Genomic DNA, 14438 nt, shown 5'->3' with positions numbered 1-14438 from the left:
CAGGGGAGTGCTGCAGAGCCCCTCTCCCCCTGCACGAAGTGAATTAACCAGCCATGGGGCCCTGGGTGTTGCAAAGAGATGGAGTCCCTGGGTGTTGCAAAGAGTTAACATGCTGGGCTGCTAACTGAAAGCCTGGTGGTTCAAGTTCACCCAAAGGTGCCTTGGAATAAAGGCATTTTGACCTGCTTCCATAACACTACAGCCAAGAAAACTATGGAGCACAGTTCTACTCTGTAACACACGGGATCACCATGAGTCAGAGTTGACCTGACAGCAAATAGGATAAACCCAGGTCTACCTTGGGCGGTGCAAACAGTTAATGCACTTATCTGCTAACCGAAAAAGGTTGGTGGTTCAAGTCTATCCAGAGGCACCTTGGAAGAAAGGCCTGGCAATCTACTTCCAAAAAATCAGGCATTGAAAACCCTGTGGAGTGCAGGTCTATTCTGACACACATGGGGTCATCATGAGTCAGAACTGACTCAATGGCTACTGGCTTTCTTCTCACTTCACAACACAAATCGCATTTTCTACCTCATGCCTATTCATTTTATAAAATATTTACTGAGGGCCTCCTTTGCACCCAGCACTGTTCTAGGTGCTGGGACACGCCATGAACAAGCTAGACTAAAAATCCCTCTCCTCGTGGTACTTACTTCTGTGGGGGGGAGGGGGGGAGGCAGATAATGAATAAATAACTTAAATGAATAAGTAGATGAAATATGTCAGATGGTGATGTTATCTGTTCTTGTTGGGTGCTGTCGAGTGGCTTTGAACTCAGCAACCCCATGTGACAGAGTAAAACTTCCCTATAGGGCTTTCTTGGCTGTAATCTTTACGGGGAGCAGGCCTTTTTCCTGCAGAGCCCTTGGGTGGGTTCAAACCTATAGCTTTTCAGTTGGCAGCTGAGTGCTTAACTGTTGCACCACCAGGGCTCCTTGATAAGTGTTCTAGAGAAACCTCAAATAAGAAAAGGGGGATGGAAGGGGTGCAATTTTATATTGTATAGTCAGGAAAGCCCTCACAGAGAAAGTGACGTTTGCATAAAGATCGAAGGAGAGAGAAGAACATTCTAGGCAGAGGGAAGCTCTTAATATCAAGATTCCAGATTTCGCCTGGAGCGGGTGGGGGGAGTGCTCAACTCTCCAGGGCCTCGGAATTGTATTATTACAGTGCTGAGCATACAGCAAGTGCCAAATAAAGACTTCCTGAAAGGTGATTTTTCAAACTGCCATTTCTGGAATGGCCCAGTTGCTGACGATCCAATACAGGCTGCTTGAACATTCAGAATTCAGCCCTGTGGACACACCAGCACCCCCAGGCTCCCAGCCCTGGGACCCTCCTCAAAGCATACCTCATTATGAAACAGGTGAGCCCAGGCTCCTGGGCCTTCCCTGTAATTAGGGCAGCGTCTAAGCAAGGGCTCTATTTATAACCCCCAGCCATCAGCAAGCCACTGAGACAAGCCCTGGGTCCCTCTGCAGCTCCTATACCAACATCTATATGCAAACTGATTACGACAATTAATTTAATAGGGATTCCGCCTCACAAACAATGTATCATTTTATTAGGAAACTCTATAAATGTCAGTGGTGCAATTCATTTTTATTAATTTTCTAAAATGAAATTAGCAGTGGTGGCGGCGGCAGCAAACAGCAGTGGTATTGCCTTCTCATTCAGCAGTGTATTGGTGTCATTAATGCCTTAATACCAGGAGGCCAGTTTGTATGAACTCAGCAGTTAACTGCACCAATTAATTTCAATACTAGAGACTGGAGGGGGGAATCCAAACTCAACTCAACAACTAATTTAGGAAGGTCCTTGAACAACCACGGCAACTTTTCCTCCTCCTGGGACTAGAAGCTTTCAAGTGTAAACACGGCAGTGGATGTTATAATGCTAATAAGGAAACATTCTGTCTTCACCAGAGGCCTTTAGGAAGGAAATTCACCCCTCCAAAGCCTGCAGACATTCTGGCTTCCTGAAGTCGAAGCCTCTGGCCCTGCCCCTTAGAGACAAGAGGAAGAGTGACACCCCCCTGCATTAACACAGACCCTCAAGCATGCAAAGCAGAATCACAAACATAATATCATTTAATCCTCACGATGATTCAGTGGGAACAGGGTCAACGTCAACTCCATGCATACACAAAGAAGTGAGTGGAGGCTTTTAAAGGCCACCACCCTTCAGTCAGTTTGTCATAGTGGTGGCTTGTGTGGTGCTAGGATGGTAAAAGCTATACCACCAGTATTTCAAATACTATCAGGGTCACCCATGGTGGATAGGTCTCATTGGAGCGTCTAGACTAAGACAAGACTAGGAAGAAAGGCCCAGTGATCTACTTCTGAAAATTAGCCAATGAAAACAGAACAATGTCCAATATAGTTCTGGGAGAAGTGAACGGCACTCAAAATACACAATAACCACAACAATCAACTCAAGCAGACCAATGATCATGAAGATGGCGCAGGACAGGGCAACATTCTGTTCTGTTGTACATAAGGTCGGAGCCAACTCAACGGCAACTAACAGCAACAACAAAGTGATCTTCTTGAAGTCACAAAGCTACCGAGTGACAGATCCAGGGCTCAAAACCCACATCTGTCCATATTCAAAGCCCACATTCCTTCTCTTCTGCCACCCAGGCCCCCTCTGCTTCAAGATGGGACATCTCTTGGCCCTATTTATACTTCAAAAAAGTCAAGCATGAACATGAGTGCCGTTCACTTCTCCACTGACACCCAAATTCATAAAGCTGAAACATGACGTAAAATCCCCACCTTGCAATGTTCTGCTGTTCTGTACCCTACGAGTGGTGGAAGCAAAGCAAGCATCTGCACATCAGAAATCAGATATGTGGCCCAGTCCACGTCGGAGCGAATCTCCCTCTCTGACTAAAGAGAAGCTCTTTCCCTTCCAATTCCATTTCAGGAGTGTTTCGCCAAGGACTGAAGTATACATAAGGAGTCTGGAGGCTGCTTGAGACAAGAGCCACTCTTGGACGTCAGGAAATAGCAGAAATGCAAAAATCAGACAAGCCTCCTTCTTCCCAAAGAAACTAGGGCACTGGTTCTTCAAGTGAGGACCCAGGCCAAGAGCATTGCCCCATCTGGGAACTTGTTAAAAACAGCAAATTATGGGCTCCACCCCAGACCTACAGGACCCAAAACTCTGGGGGCGGGGCCCAACAATCTGTGTTTAAACACCCCCTCCAGGGAATTCAGATGCACTCTCAAGTTAGAGAACCACTGCCCTAGAAAAAGACGCCCTCTGAAGAAAGTGGAGACAAGCGTGCCAGGCTTTCCACAGTTTGTGATACGGTTGTACTCACCAAACGGTAGACCATATTACTGTTGACATTCCACTCCCAACTCTCTCCCTCCCACTCTGTGGAAAAATGTCCTTCTGAGCCCCACGTAGGACTTGCTTTGGCAGATGGAATGTGAGCAAGTGTGACATATGATGTCACATCCAAGCAGAGGTTTTAATTACGCTTCTATGGATTGCCTTGAATTTGTAAGCCCCTTCCCTTCTCCATGAAAACCAGGCGCCCCAGATAGTGGTGGCTCCTTCAGCCTGGGTCCTAGAACAAAAAGAGGCTCCTTCAGCCTGGCTCCTAGAACAAAAAGACACATAAAGCAGCCCTGAGCCCAACCCAAAGCCACAGTCAACCCACAGATCCGCGAGCAGAAAATAAAATTTGTTGTTACAACTCACTGTGTTTTGGGGATTGTTTCTTACATTGCATTATCACAGCAAAAGCTGACTGACACAAATTTAATTTTATAGCAAAGGAAACCATGGTGCCAGAAGGTTGAGGAGTTGAGGACATCCTGCAGATGGTTCTCTTCCAGGTCTCAGACTAAAATGTAAACAAATCAGAGCCAACCTATGTGTCTCCAAAACCTTGGTGTCTCCAAAAAAGAAGTAAACCACCCTTTTTCTGAGGGGAAGAAATGGGGAGTGGAAATCTCAGTAACTAATCTCCTCTTCCTCAATATTCTCCAACCTCCTCCAAAGTGGAAACTTTTGTTTCCTCAAAAGGACGTTAACCAGTAAAAACCTAAGCCTAACCAAGTGATATTTAAAACACCTTCTAGGATGAGTCAACATTCTAGAAGACAAGTCCTTCTTTCCTCCATGGCTCAGAAAGGATGAACAGGCCAAGGTAATTAATGGACAAGGGGGCAGAGGGACAACACCTCTACTCCTTTCCTTGGTCCCCTTAACAAACCCAAAACTTTGGTGCTTCTGACCAGAGCAAAACAGACTGGGCATTTCTCCTCTTCAATTCAAAACCCACAGACCAAGTCACACTCCGACTAACACCCTTCAAACTAATAAACACCTGGCCCTGTCGCCACTCATAGAAAAATCATGGCAATTAGAAGAGAGTGGCCACGTATTTCCAAGGCTCTACGTTTTTTTTTTTTTTTTAGGATGTAACATACCGAAAATAAAAATGTAAGAATTGGGGAGGAAAGAAGAGGTTCTCTTTAAAAGAAGCTCTAAAATTCCAACTTCATGATTCTTAACAAAATAATAACATCAGTTACACTGGCAGAACACAAGTCAGCTGTATTTCAGCCAATTTTCTCTATTCCCAAGTGGTGAGGGAAGTTAACTGCTTGTGGCAGTTCATAGGTTCGAGGATGTTTACTGCATAATCAACTGCAAGCCCACCCATTGTTTCTGACTGGTGGGATCTTCTTACCACCAATCAAGAATAAGTTGACCTTCTGTTTATAAAACATGTTGAGATAAAAGTGGGCACTTACACTAGTTTCCCTTTAAAAAAAAAATAAAGTTTCTAGAAAATACTGGTGGTAGGTGGGCACTTTCCCAAGATAAACACCCACTGACCTTCCCTCCTGCCAAGCTCCCAAGCACCTGGCTGAAGTGTTCGCTGTTCAACCATCAAGCTAAAAGTTCCATGAGTTGAACCACACAGCTAAAACTTGCACAATTACAGTGGCCCTGCCTTTAATCCATCCAATCGCATTCACAGCCACAGCTTTGGGTCAATTAACAAGACCTCGATGTCACGAGCTGTCAAGCACAACATGGCATTTTCAACTTGTTGCCCATACACCGGCTGGCCAAATCAAGAAATCAACGGAAATCAATCGACTGTTCATATTTGAAAAACTGCAAGATCTGGGACATTACCTTGTCTTAGGGGATGTGGTGAGCCATTCTTCGTGTTTCTCGAATGTTATTAAATAAGCTGCAATTTCCTGAAACAGAAGAATAAAAAGATAATAACAACAATTAGCTCACGGTGGATCCTGAGAGGCAAGAGAGTTTTTGTTACTTCCTAACTGCCATCGTCCTTCACGAGGCTGGTGCTCCAGCTCTGCTGAGAAACACTCAAATCGGACACTGTTTTCTATTTTGATTTTTTTTTTTTTACACGTCCTTTCCATTCAACCTGCCATACAATAATAATCAAAGCCTTGGGTTTCAAAAGATAAGTCTGTGGCAAGGACAAAAACATTTCTCTGTGGGAGGAAAACATCAGACACCATCTCAGATTCTAAATGTCATGAATCTGAGGAAGGGAAAAACACATGCCCACAACAGGTCTCCACTTAGGCAAGGTCATAATTGGAAAGTTGGGTCTGTCTTCTTCTGAAGCTGGACAAATCTTTCATCATTGTCACAAGAGATGTTGCATTCTCTCAGCTTGATTTCCAACCCCCAGAGCCAAGTCACACAAAGATTAAAAAGAAAAGATAAAGTCATATTCCAAAAAGAGAGAGAAGCTGAGAAATAAGTTAACCTTTTCCACTACTGATAATCCATAGAAGCAGCTCTTCAGAAAGACGAGCAATGTCAGCAGAGTTTAAGGCAAAGATGGAGACAGCGTGGGCACCTGAAGGTAAATTAAATATTTATAAACACAACAACATCACTGCAGATAGAATTACTGGTTTATTAATAATTTCCATAAAAAGCCAGTGGGTAGCATCAACAGAAGTCATTGCTCCAGCTCTAAGGCATGATATGGCCCATTACTTCCAGCCCCAAGCGGATCCGCTAACGTGAAATTGGCAGGGATTGTAAGTTAAATTAAGGTTGGGCTAGTACACATGTCCCTTGATCTTGGCGATGATACTACACAGAGCTGTTGCCCTTGACTATCAGGAAAATGCAGAGACAAGACCTCAGTCTCCCCTCTCTCCACAGCCAGGTTCCTGGAGGGCTACTTGGAATGGAATTAATCCGGCACCCAGAGGCTCACAGCTCCCCTCTGCTGTCAGCCATTTCTGGGCTTGGACATCATGGAGTTGACCCCTATGTCCAGATGCTAAAGTTGACCTCAGGTAAAAGGAGGAGACTACCCCCCAAATGGGGCAAGTAGAACAGGTTAAAGAAAGAAATGCCACCCATGCCATATGGTAAGAAGGCCACGAGAATGGAGATCAGGTTCTTGAATAACCATGGAAGCTGGCCACTAGCAAGAGGTAGCCAGTGGCTGGTAACCAGCACAGCCCAAGCCACCTCTGTCCAGAAGCCTGGGCTCTGCCAAGAGTCTGGAAAGCAGAAACCTACAGCAAAAATAGAGTTGCCTGGGATCAGGTTCCTATTGTTGATTGCAGCTAAAGAAACTAGGAAATAAGAAGCTGATCAATCAGCACATTGTTCCCTCTCATCCCTGGGCCTCTTCGTGTTCTAGTTCCTCTCTTAGAAACTCCTTCCCTAAGCTCTGCCAACCACTGGCTAGGAGGTCCGGTTCATCTTTACATTTTTAAATTTTGGTGAAAATACACACGGTCATATGCCATTTCATCAATTTCTCCACGCACGACTAGTTGACATTATTACATTCTTCAAGTTGTGCAAACATTCTCACCATCCTTCTCCAAATTGTTCCACCACCGTTGACTTATACTCACTGCCCACTAAGCTTCTCATCTCATCTGCTTTTAACAGTGGAAGAAACAGAGGCCTGGAAAAGAAAATGACTTGCCCAAGGTGGGCATGTTTATGGCTGAGCCAAGCCAGGACCCAGGACTCCTAACTCACAGGGCATGCACGTTCTTCCCTACTGTCTTGCTGCCTCTCAAACTCAAGTCTAGCACAGAAGACTCAGAATGCTGAAACAAGAACTGAGTGCAGACATCCAACTGGGTACGGTGCTGGGATGAAGTAAATGCCACCCCTCCCCCCCACCACACACACACACATACACACAGAGATCCTGAACACAAAGGGCTACATTCTCACAGCTGCAGCCTTCTCCAGCATCCTGGCTCCCTTAGGCCCCTCTCTTCCTGGATACTAAATACTGCATCAGTGTTGAGAAAGCCAACGCAACTGTCAAGATGAAGGAATTCACTGCAGGCTCCAAAGCAAAGACTGTCCAGCTTGCAGATTTTAAATGTTTAGTTTGTCCTTTGGACGTTCAAACAGAAAAACTGCCTCCAAGGTACAGTGTCTGTGTGTGGCAGGGGCTCGGAGAACAAGCTGCGGTCAGATCCCACAGATCACTCTGTGGGCTTCTTGGCAGCAGGTTTCATCTCGCAGACCAGGAAGGCAGGTGGATCCTCCCCCAGGTACTAGCCAGGCCACGTCAGGAAGGGCCTGCAGGCCGCACAGTTACTGTACTTGGCACTGCTGTCCCCTTGCATGCTGCGTGCTGGACATGTCCACAGACCAGAGGTACACAGTCACTTACCATCCATTTGCCAGTCAAGCTGGGCCTCTCTGCCTCAAGCTGATGGGCTCTGGAAGAAGACTGCAAAGTGCATCACAGGGTTGAGACAGCTGTGGGCCAGCCAGGTCCAGGGGTCACTGCAGAGACCACCTACCCGGGACTGTTGGGTGGGAGTGCTTCTCTCACCCCTTCCCACTTCAGCACAGGTGCTCGAACACTGCCCACCTGCCAGGCCCTGTCTGTCGCCCACCTCTGGGCCGTCTTCTCTGCCATCTGACCTCAGAGCAAACTTGCACCTCTTGGAACCTTCTCAGCAATGGGCTCATGCTATAGATTGAATTGTGTTCCACCAAAATACGTGTTGGAATCCTAATTCCTACATGCCCCTACCTAACTCCTCCTTTGGGATATAATTCCATTTGAAAATAGGGTTTTCTTTGTTATGTCAATGAGGCCATGTAGTATACAGTGTGTCTTAAACCTAGTCACTTTTGAGATATAAAGGGAGCAGTAATCTGTGTCTTTAAGGAGCCCTGGTGGTGCAGTGGTTAAGCGCTCAGCTGCTAACCAAAAGATCAGCAGTTCGAACCTACCAGCCGCTCCATGGGAGAAAGATGCCGTAAAGATTACTGCCTTGGAAACCCTATGGGGCTGTTCTACTCTGTCCTGCAGGGTTGCTATGAGTCAGACAGCAACAGGTTTGTTTTTCTGGGGCGGGGGGGGTGGAGCTAATCTGTGTCTAATGACACAGAGACAAGCACAAATGGGGAAGGCAGATGCCACATAGGGTTACCAAGGAAACCCAGGGCTACAGAAACTTAAATAGACAAGGAAGGACCTTCCCCTAAAGCCACACCCTGAATTTGGACTTCTAGCCTCCTAAACTGTGAGAAAATAAATTCCTGTTCTTTAAAGCCACCCACTTGTATTTCTGTTACTGCAGTGCTAGCAAACTAAGAGACCACGGCATTTTGGACTTCCAGCGCACAGTGCTTTCTGCTGCATGTTTATACGCTGATGATTCTCCCTTGCTGGTTTTGCAACGCCAAGGGAGGGTTCAAGGCTCAGTCCCTGCACCACTGCAGAGCCCAGGCTGCGTCTTGTATCTGAAGATGACTCTGGACACAGTGAAGGGTTGAATGAATGAAGGCAAAGTTCTCTTCTAAAGGATGCAAGAAAAAAGACCCCCATCTGAGCACCCCCTTATACAGGTGTGTGGGGAGAGGGTGGGCAGTGGACAGATAAAGGTACAGATGCCATTAAGCTCGACACTCAATGTGAAGAGGTGCCATGTGAATGTCCTGCTGACTGCTCCTCATTCGGATCCTCCAATCCATGAACTAACAAGAGCCTTTAAACAGAAAGATGGAGTGAGCTACAGATGCTAGCTGTGTGCATAATTTTAAATTTTCTAGCAGCCACATTTTTTAAAGTACAAAGAAATAGGAAATTAATTTGAAGAAATTAACTTTAGTAATGTTGTTGTTGTTAGGTGCCATCAAGTCGGTTCCAGCTCATAGCAACCATGTGTACAACAGATCAAAACAGTGCCCAATCCTGTGCCATCCTCACAATTGTTGCTGTTTGAGCCCATTGTTGCAGCCACTGTGTCAATTCACCTCATTAAAGGTATTCCTCTTTCTAATTGACCTTCTACCAAGCATAATGCCTTTTTCCTGGGACTAGTCCCTCCTAATAACATGTCCAAAAGTAAGTGAGACAAAGTCTTGCCATCCTCACTTCTAAGGAGCACTCTGGCTGTACTTCTTTCTTCCAAGATAGATTTGCTTGTTCCTCTGGCAGTCCATGGTATATTCAATATTCTTTACCAACATCATAATTCAAAGGCATCAATTCTTCTTTGATCTTCCTTATTCATTGTCCAGCTTTCGCATGCATATGAGGTGACTGAAACACCATGGCTTGGGTCAGGTGCACTTTAGTCTTCAAACTGACATCTTTGCTTTTCAACACTTTAAAGAGGTCTTATGCAGCAGATTTATCCAGTGCAATACATCATTTGATTTCTTGACTGCTGCTTCCATGGGTGTTGATTGTGGATCCAAGTACAATGAAATCCTTGACAGCTTCAAGATTTTCTGTTTATCATGAAGTTGCTTACTGGTCTGGTTGTAAGAACTTTTGTTTTCTTTATGTTGAGGTATAATCCATACTGAAGGCTGTGGTCTTTGATCTTCATCAATATTAACTACTGTTGTTGTTATATGCCATCAACTTGGTTCCCACTCATAGCCACCCTATGTACCACAGAAGGAAACACTGCTTGGTCCTGCACCATTCTCACAATCGTTGTTATATTTGAGCCCATCTTTGCAGCCACTGTGTCAATCCATTTCATTGAGAGTCTTCCTCTCTTCTGCTGGCACTGTGCTTTACCAAGCATGATGTCCTTCTCCAGGGACTGATCCCTCCTGATAACATGTCCAAAGAAATAAGACGCAGTCTCACCATCCTTGCCTCTAAGGAGCATTCTGGTTGTACTTCTTCCAAGACAGATTTGTTCATTCTTTTGGCAGTCCATGGTATATTCGATATTCTCCGCCAACACCACAATTCAAAGGCGTCAATTCTTCAGTCTTCCTTATTCATTGTCCAGCTTTCACATGCATATGATACGATAGAAAATACCATGGCTTGGATCAGGTGCACCTTAGTCTTCAAGGTGACATCTTTGCTTTTCAACACTTTAAAGAGGTCCTTTGCAGCAGATTTTCCCAACTCAATGCATCATTGGATTTCTTAACTGCTGCTTTCCATGGGTGTTGATTGTGGATCCAAGTAAAATTAAATCCTTGACAACTTCAGTCTTTTCTCCATTTATCATGATGTGGCTTATTGGTCCAGTTGTGAGGATTTTTGTCTTCTTTATGTTGAGGTGCAATCCATACTGAAGGCTGTGGTCTTTGATCTTCATCAGTAAGTCCTCCGAGTCCTCTTCACTTTCAGCAAGCAAGGTTGGGTCATCTGCGTAACTCAGATTGTTAATGAGTCTTCCTCCAGTCCTAATGCCCCGTTCTTCAAATAGTCCAGTTTCTCAGATTATTTGCTCAGCATACAGATTGAATCCCACCCACTGCTGTCGAGTCAACTCCGACTCATAGCTAGGTATGGCAAAAGGATACAACCCTGAAGCACACCTTTCCTGACTTTAAACCACTCACTATCCCCTTGTTCTGTCCAAACAACTGTCTCTTGATCTATGTATAGGTTCCTCATGAGCACAATTAAGTGTTCTGGAATTCCCACTCTTCTCAATGTTATCCATAATTATCTGTATTAACTACTAATAGAGATAAAAGAGGGTTCTAAGAGTTCCAGAAGTATCAGGTACAAAAGAGCAGCTACTCCCTCTAGGCTAAGGAAGAGTGGACAACGAATAAGCTAAAAACTAGAAGAACCCCCCCCCACCCCCGCAGAGGCTGAGGACATGGCTGCCATGGGAATAAGCTGCCTGCTGGGGGCATGGGCTAGAGTGGGTTTGTAGAAGTGACTTGCTGTTGCTGGAGGTCTCACGAGGCCAGAGCCGGTCTGTGGACACAGCATGTTGTTGTCTAGGGGTGTGGGTGGACCACAGCTGGTCTGAAGCAGCCTGCCCATGGAGGGAGTATGTCCTGAGGGTACAGCTGGCACTCATCTGTATGGCCACTAGGCTCACAGTCTGAATAGTAATGATAATGATAATAACGACAGAGTACAGAAACTGGAAAGAATATGTCTTCTTGTTATTATTATCTTGTAGGATCACTTCATTGCTCTCTGTTGATGAATTTTAACAGTCTACCAAGCTGGCAAAGGAGAAATATTTACAGGGTCCAGCTTCAGTATCACAGAGTAGGACAAAAGGTTTAAGTTAGAGCTAAGAGATAATAAATTAACAAGCGTTAAAATGCTGAGGTAGATGTTGGGGCGATCTTGGGTCCAACTTAATCAACAAACGTCAATGTATTAAGGGGCAATGAGTGTTCTGGTTAACATACTTGTCTTTTAAAACCTATTGATCTAAAATGTATTTCTTTCTGAGTAATCTGTATTGGCTCATGGCCTTACTATCTTCCCAGTTGCCAATGCCAGAGTAGGAGCCCCAAAGTCAAGTGCCTACAGTCCAAGGAGGTCTTGCCAGTCAAGACAGCCAGCCAGGTGGAGGTTGTGGCCATCTGGAGAACTCACACCCATCTGAAGGGGGCAGCTGTTTCTCAGCTCCAACCAGTGACTACTCAGCAGGAGCGTGGGCCCAGAGTTGCCAGACCATCTCATTTTCCAAAAGAAGCTGGAACTCCTCGTCTTTCAATCTTCAAATGTTGGCAAATAATTCAAATGGAAAAAATACTGTGTGGACCAAGTAAGCACATCTTTGGCTAGACTCAGCCCCTGGGCAGCCAGTTTGTGACCTCCGCTTCAGAGGCGTCCTTGCTGCCTCCTTCTTCCTCATTTTGTCCAGCCAATTGGTTTTCAAGCCCCATTTATTTCATTTTTGAAAAAAATATTCAGCCTGGTTCCATTTTTCCCCTTCCCACTGTCGTAGTTCAGGATCTCCTCGTCCCTTCCCTGGGCTGTAATCATAGTCTCCAATCAGTGTTAGCACTCCCTCTCCACCATGCTGCCATCAAAGCAGTGCTGCTAAAGCACAACTCTTTTTGTATCTTCCCTCTGCTTAAAAGCTTTCAATAGCTCCCCTGGCCTTCTGGATAAAACTCCATCCACCTGGCATTTTAATCCCTCCAGTTTGGAGCCTCCTTTCCTTTCCAGCTTTGAGTTCTGCCATTCTTCTCCATGCACTTCAGGCTGCATTGTTACTGAAGTTGTTAGTTGCCATTAAGTTGGCCCCCAACTCACAGAGACCCTATGCACAATGGAACAAAACACAATGGAATGAAACATTGCCCGGTCCTGCACCACTCCCATGATCTGTTGCAGATCAGACCGTTGTGATCCATAGGATTTTCGCTGGCTGATTTTCAGAAGTAGATCACCAGGCCTTTCTTCTCAGTTTGTCTTAGTCTGGAAGCTCCACTGAAACCTGGTCAGCACCATAGCAACACAAAAGTTTCCACTCACAGAGAGGTGATGGCTGAGCATGAGATGCGTTGGCCCCGAATTGAACCTAGGTTTCCCGCATGGAAGGCAAGAATTCTACCATTGAACCAGCAGTGTCCCCATTCTTCAGACTGTACCTACTTCAGATTATTCAGTTTCCTGAACACATTTGCTTTTCCCATTTTTCTGCTTTTGCACTTGCCATTTCCTTTGCCTAATGCCTTTACCAGCTACCTCTCTGCCTGGAAAATTACTCATTCTTCAAGAGCTAGGTTAAATGTTCACTCCTCAGTGAATCCTTCCCTGCTCTTCACCTCTATGATCTTGTAAGACATTGTTCACACTACTAATTCAACACTCGTCGTCTATTTTGCAGTTGACACAAAAGCCCTGGATCCTGCAGCCCTGTCTGCCTTCCCAGCTGTATTTGAGGATAAAGACCATTTCTTGTACGTCTTTGTATTAGGGCCTGGCATAGTGCCTACCATATAGTAGGTGCTCAATAATTTATAGAAGGGTTGAAACAATGAGTGGATAAATAAATGAAAAAATGGATGAATTGCCTCTTCACTTAGTCTGTCTCTGAATGCTTTTATGGCTGCTCAAAGTTTCTTCATGGATTGGTACTTGGAGCATATGAGAACTCTTTTTAACAGTCTAATAACAGGCAGCCAACTGGGCCAGGCTTTAATTCAGAAGTTTAGGCTGTTAGGAATTCATCCTGAATTGCTATTTACCATTTTGTGGAAAGTCCTCCAGACACCCTTGGAGATCTTCACCGCCCTCATAAATTGTCAGAGTACAGCTCTGCTACAACCTATACAAATAAAATATATAAACCATTATTCTCTATGCTAGTTGCTTATAACCTAAGAGCTGGTCATTTAGAAAGCATGATTTGGGATATTGGTTTTGCCCGGGGGGTGGGAACCCAGAACATCCTGTGCAGGGTCTTGGCCCAGCCAGCTCAGAAAGTACATGAGTGGACAGGGATGGGAATGGTTGGACATGGGCATTGTGCTATTGGGTTCAGGGTTGGAGAATTTATCTATGAGGAGACCCACAAGCTTCCTGCATGGGGTGACCTGGAAAGAACCACTGGGGAAGACTTGGAATGGTTATTTATTTTGATTTTAAAATTAAGGCCAATTATCCTTTTTTGCAAAGTGCAGTGAGCAGTGAATTCTGGGAAAATTTGTTTCCATTGTGAACGTGTTGGTTTGAGGTCATTAATATGACATTCACACATCCCTAATAAAGCACATAACACAGAGATCTGGCACTGCTGAAATACCCAGAGGACATTAAGTATGAGTCTTAAAACCAAGAGTATTGGAAACAAGATATTTTTACTTCTCGTTTGGGAGTAATATAATTGCATTCAGTGGCTCTAGCAGATGCTGGGGCCAGCTGCTAGGAGAGCCTGGGCTGTTTTTTTTTTTTTTTTCTCCCCTTTAGCTTTGGTCCCTTACAGATAAAACCCTTGTGCAGAACTCTCATTAAAAAAAAAAAAAAAAATTCTTTGGTTGAAAGATTTGTTTTTGTGTATAAAATATGTGAGATTGTATAGACCATAGATATTTTTATTACTTGGACTCAGAAGAATAAAGAACAACTATTTGTGGGGCAGAGGGCTAATTTGTTATGACAAACCCTAAAGTCACCTCAAGTGACCTGTTCCTCTCCCTGTCATTGGACCTGTCTCTTAAAGACAGATGGAGGA

General features: G+C 44.8%; 1 protein-coding gene across 3 annotated transcripts in view; it reads right to left on the bottom strand.

Annotated features, from left to right (window-relative positions):
- The window catches only part of CAMTA1 (calmodulin binding transcription activator 1), a 1103644-nt gene that overhangs the window by 750175 nt on the left and 339031 nt on the right, over positions 1 to 14438 (bottom strand). The window contains exon 4 of one of the 3 annotated variants that reach the window (XM_049877793.1): positions 5170 to 5237. In XM_049877793.1, the coding sequence (XP_049733750.1) occupies positions 5170 to 5237 (68 nt within the window). Of the gene's footprint in view, positions 1 to 5169; positions 5238 to 13468; positions 13533 to 14438 lie in introns of those variants that run through there. The other 2 variants (XR_007516519.1, XM_049877791.1) reach the window with 2 other exon arrangements.

The sequence above is a fragment of the Elephas maximus genome, chromosome 3 (genome assembly GCF_024166365.1).
Source record: "Elephas maximus indicus isolate mEleMax1 chromosome 3, mEleMax1 primary haplotype, whole genome shotgun sequence".
Classification (NCBI taxonomy): domain Eukaryota; kingdom Metazoa; phylum Chordata; class Mammalia; order Proboscidea; family Elephantidae; genus Elephas; species Elephas maximus.
Note: the sequence above shows the minus strand (reverse complement) of the source record. Positions and strands in the feature narration are given on the sequence as shown.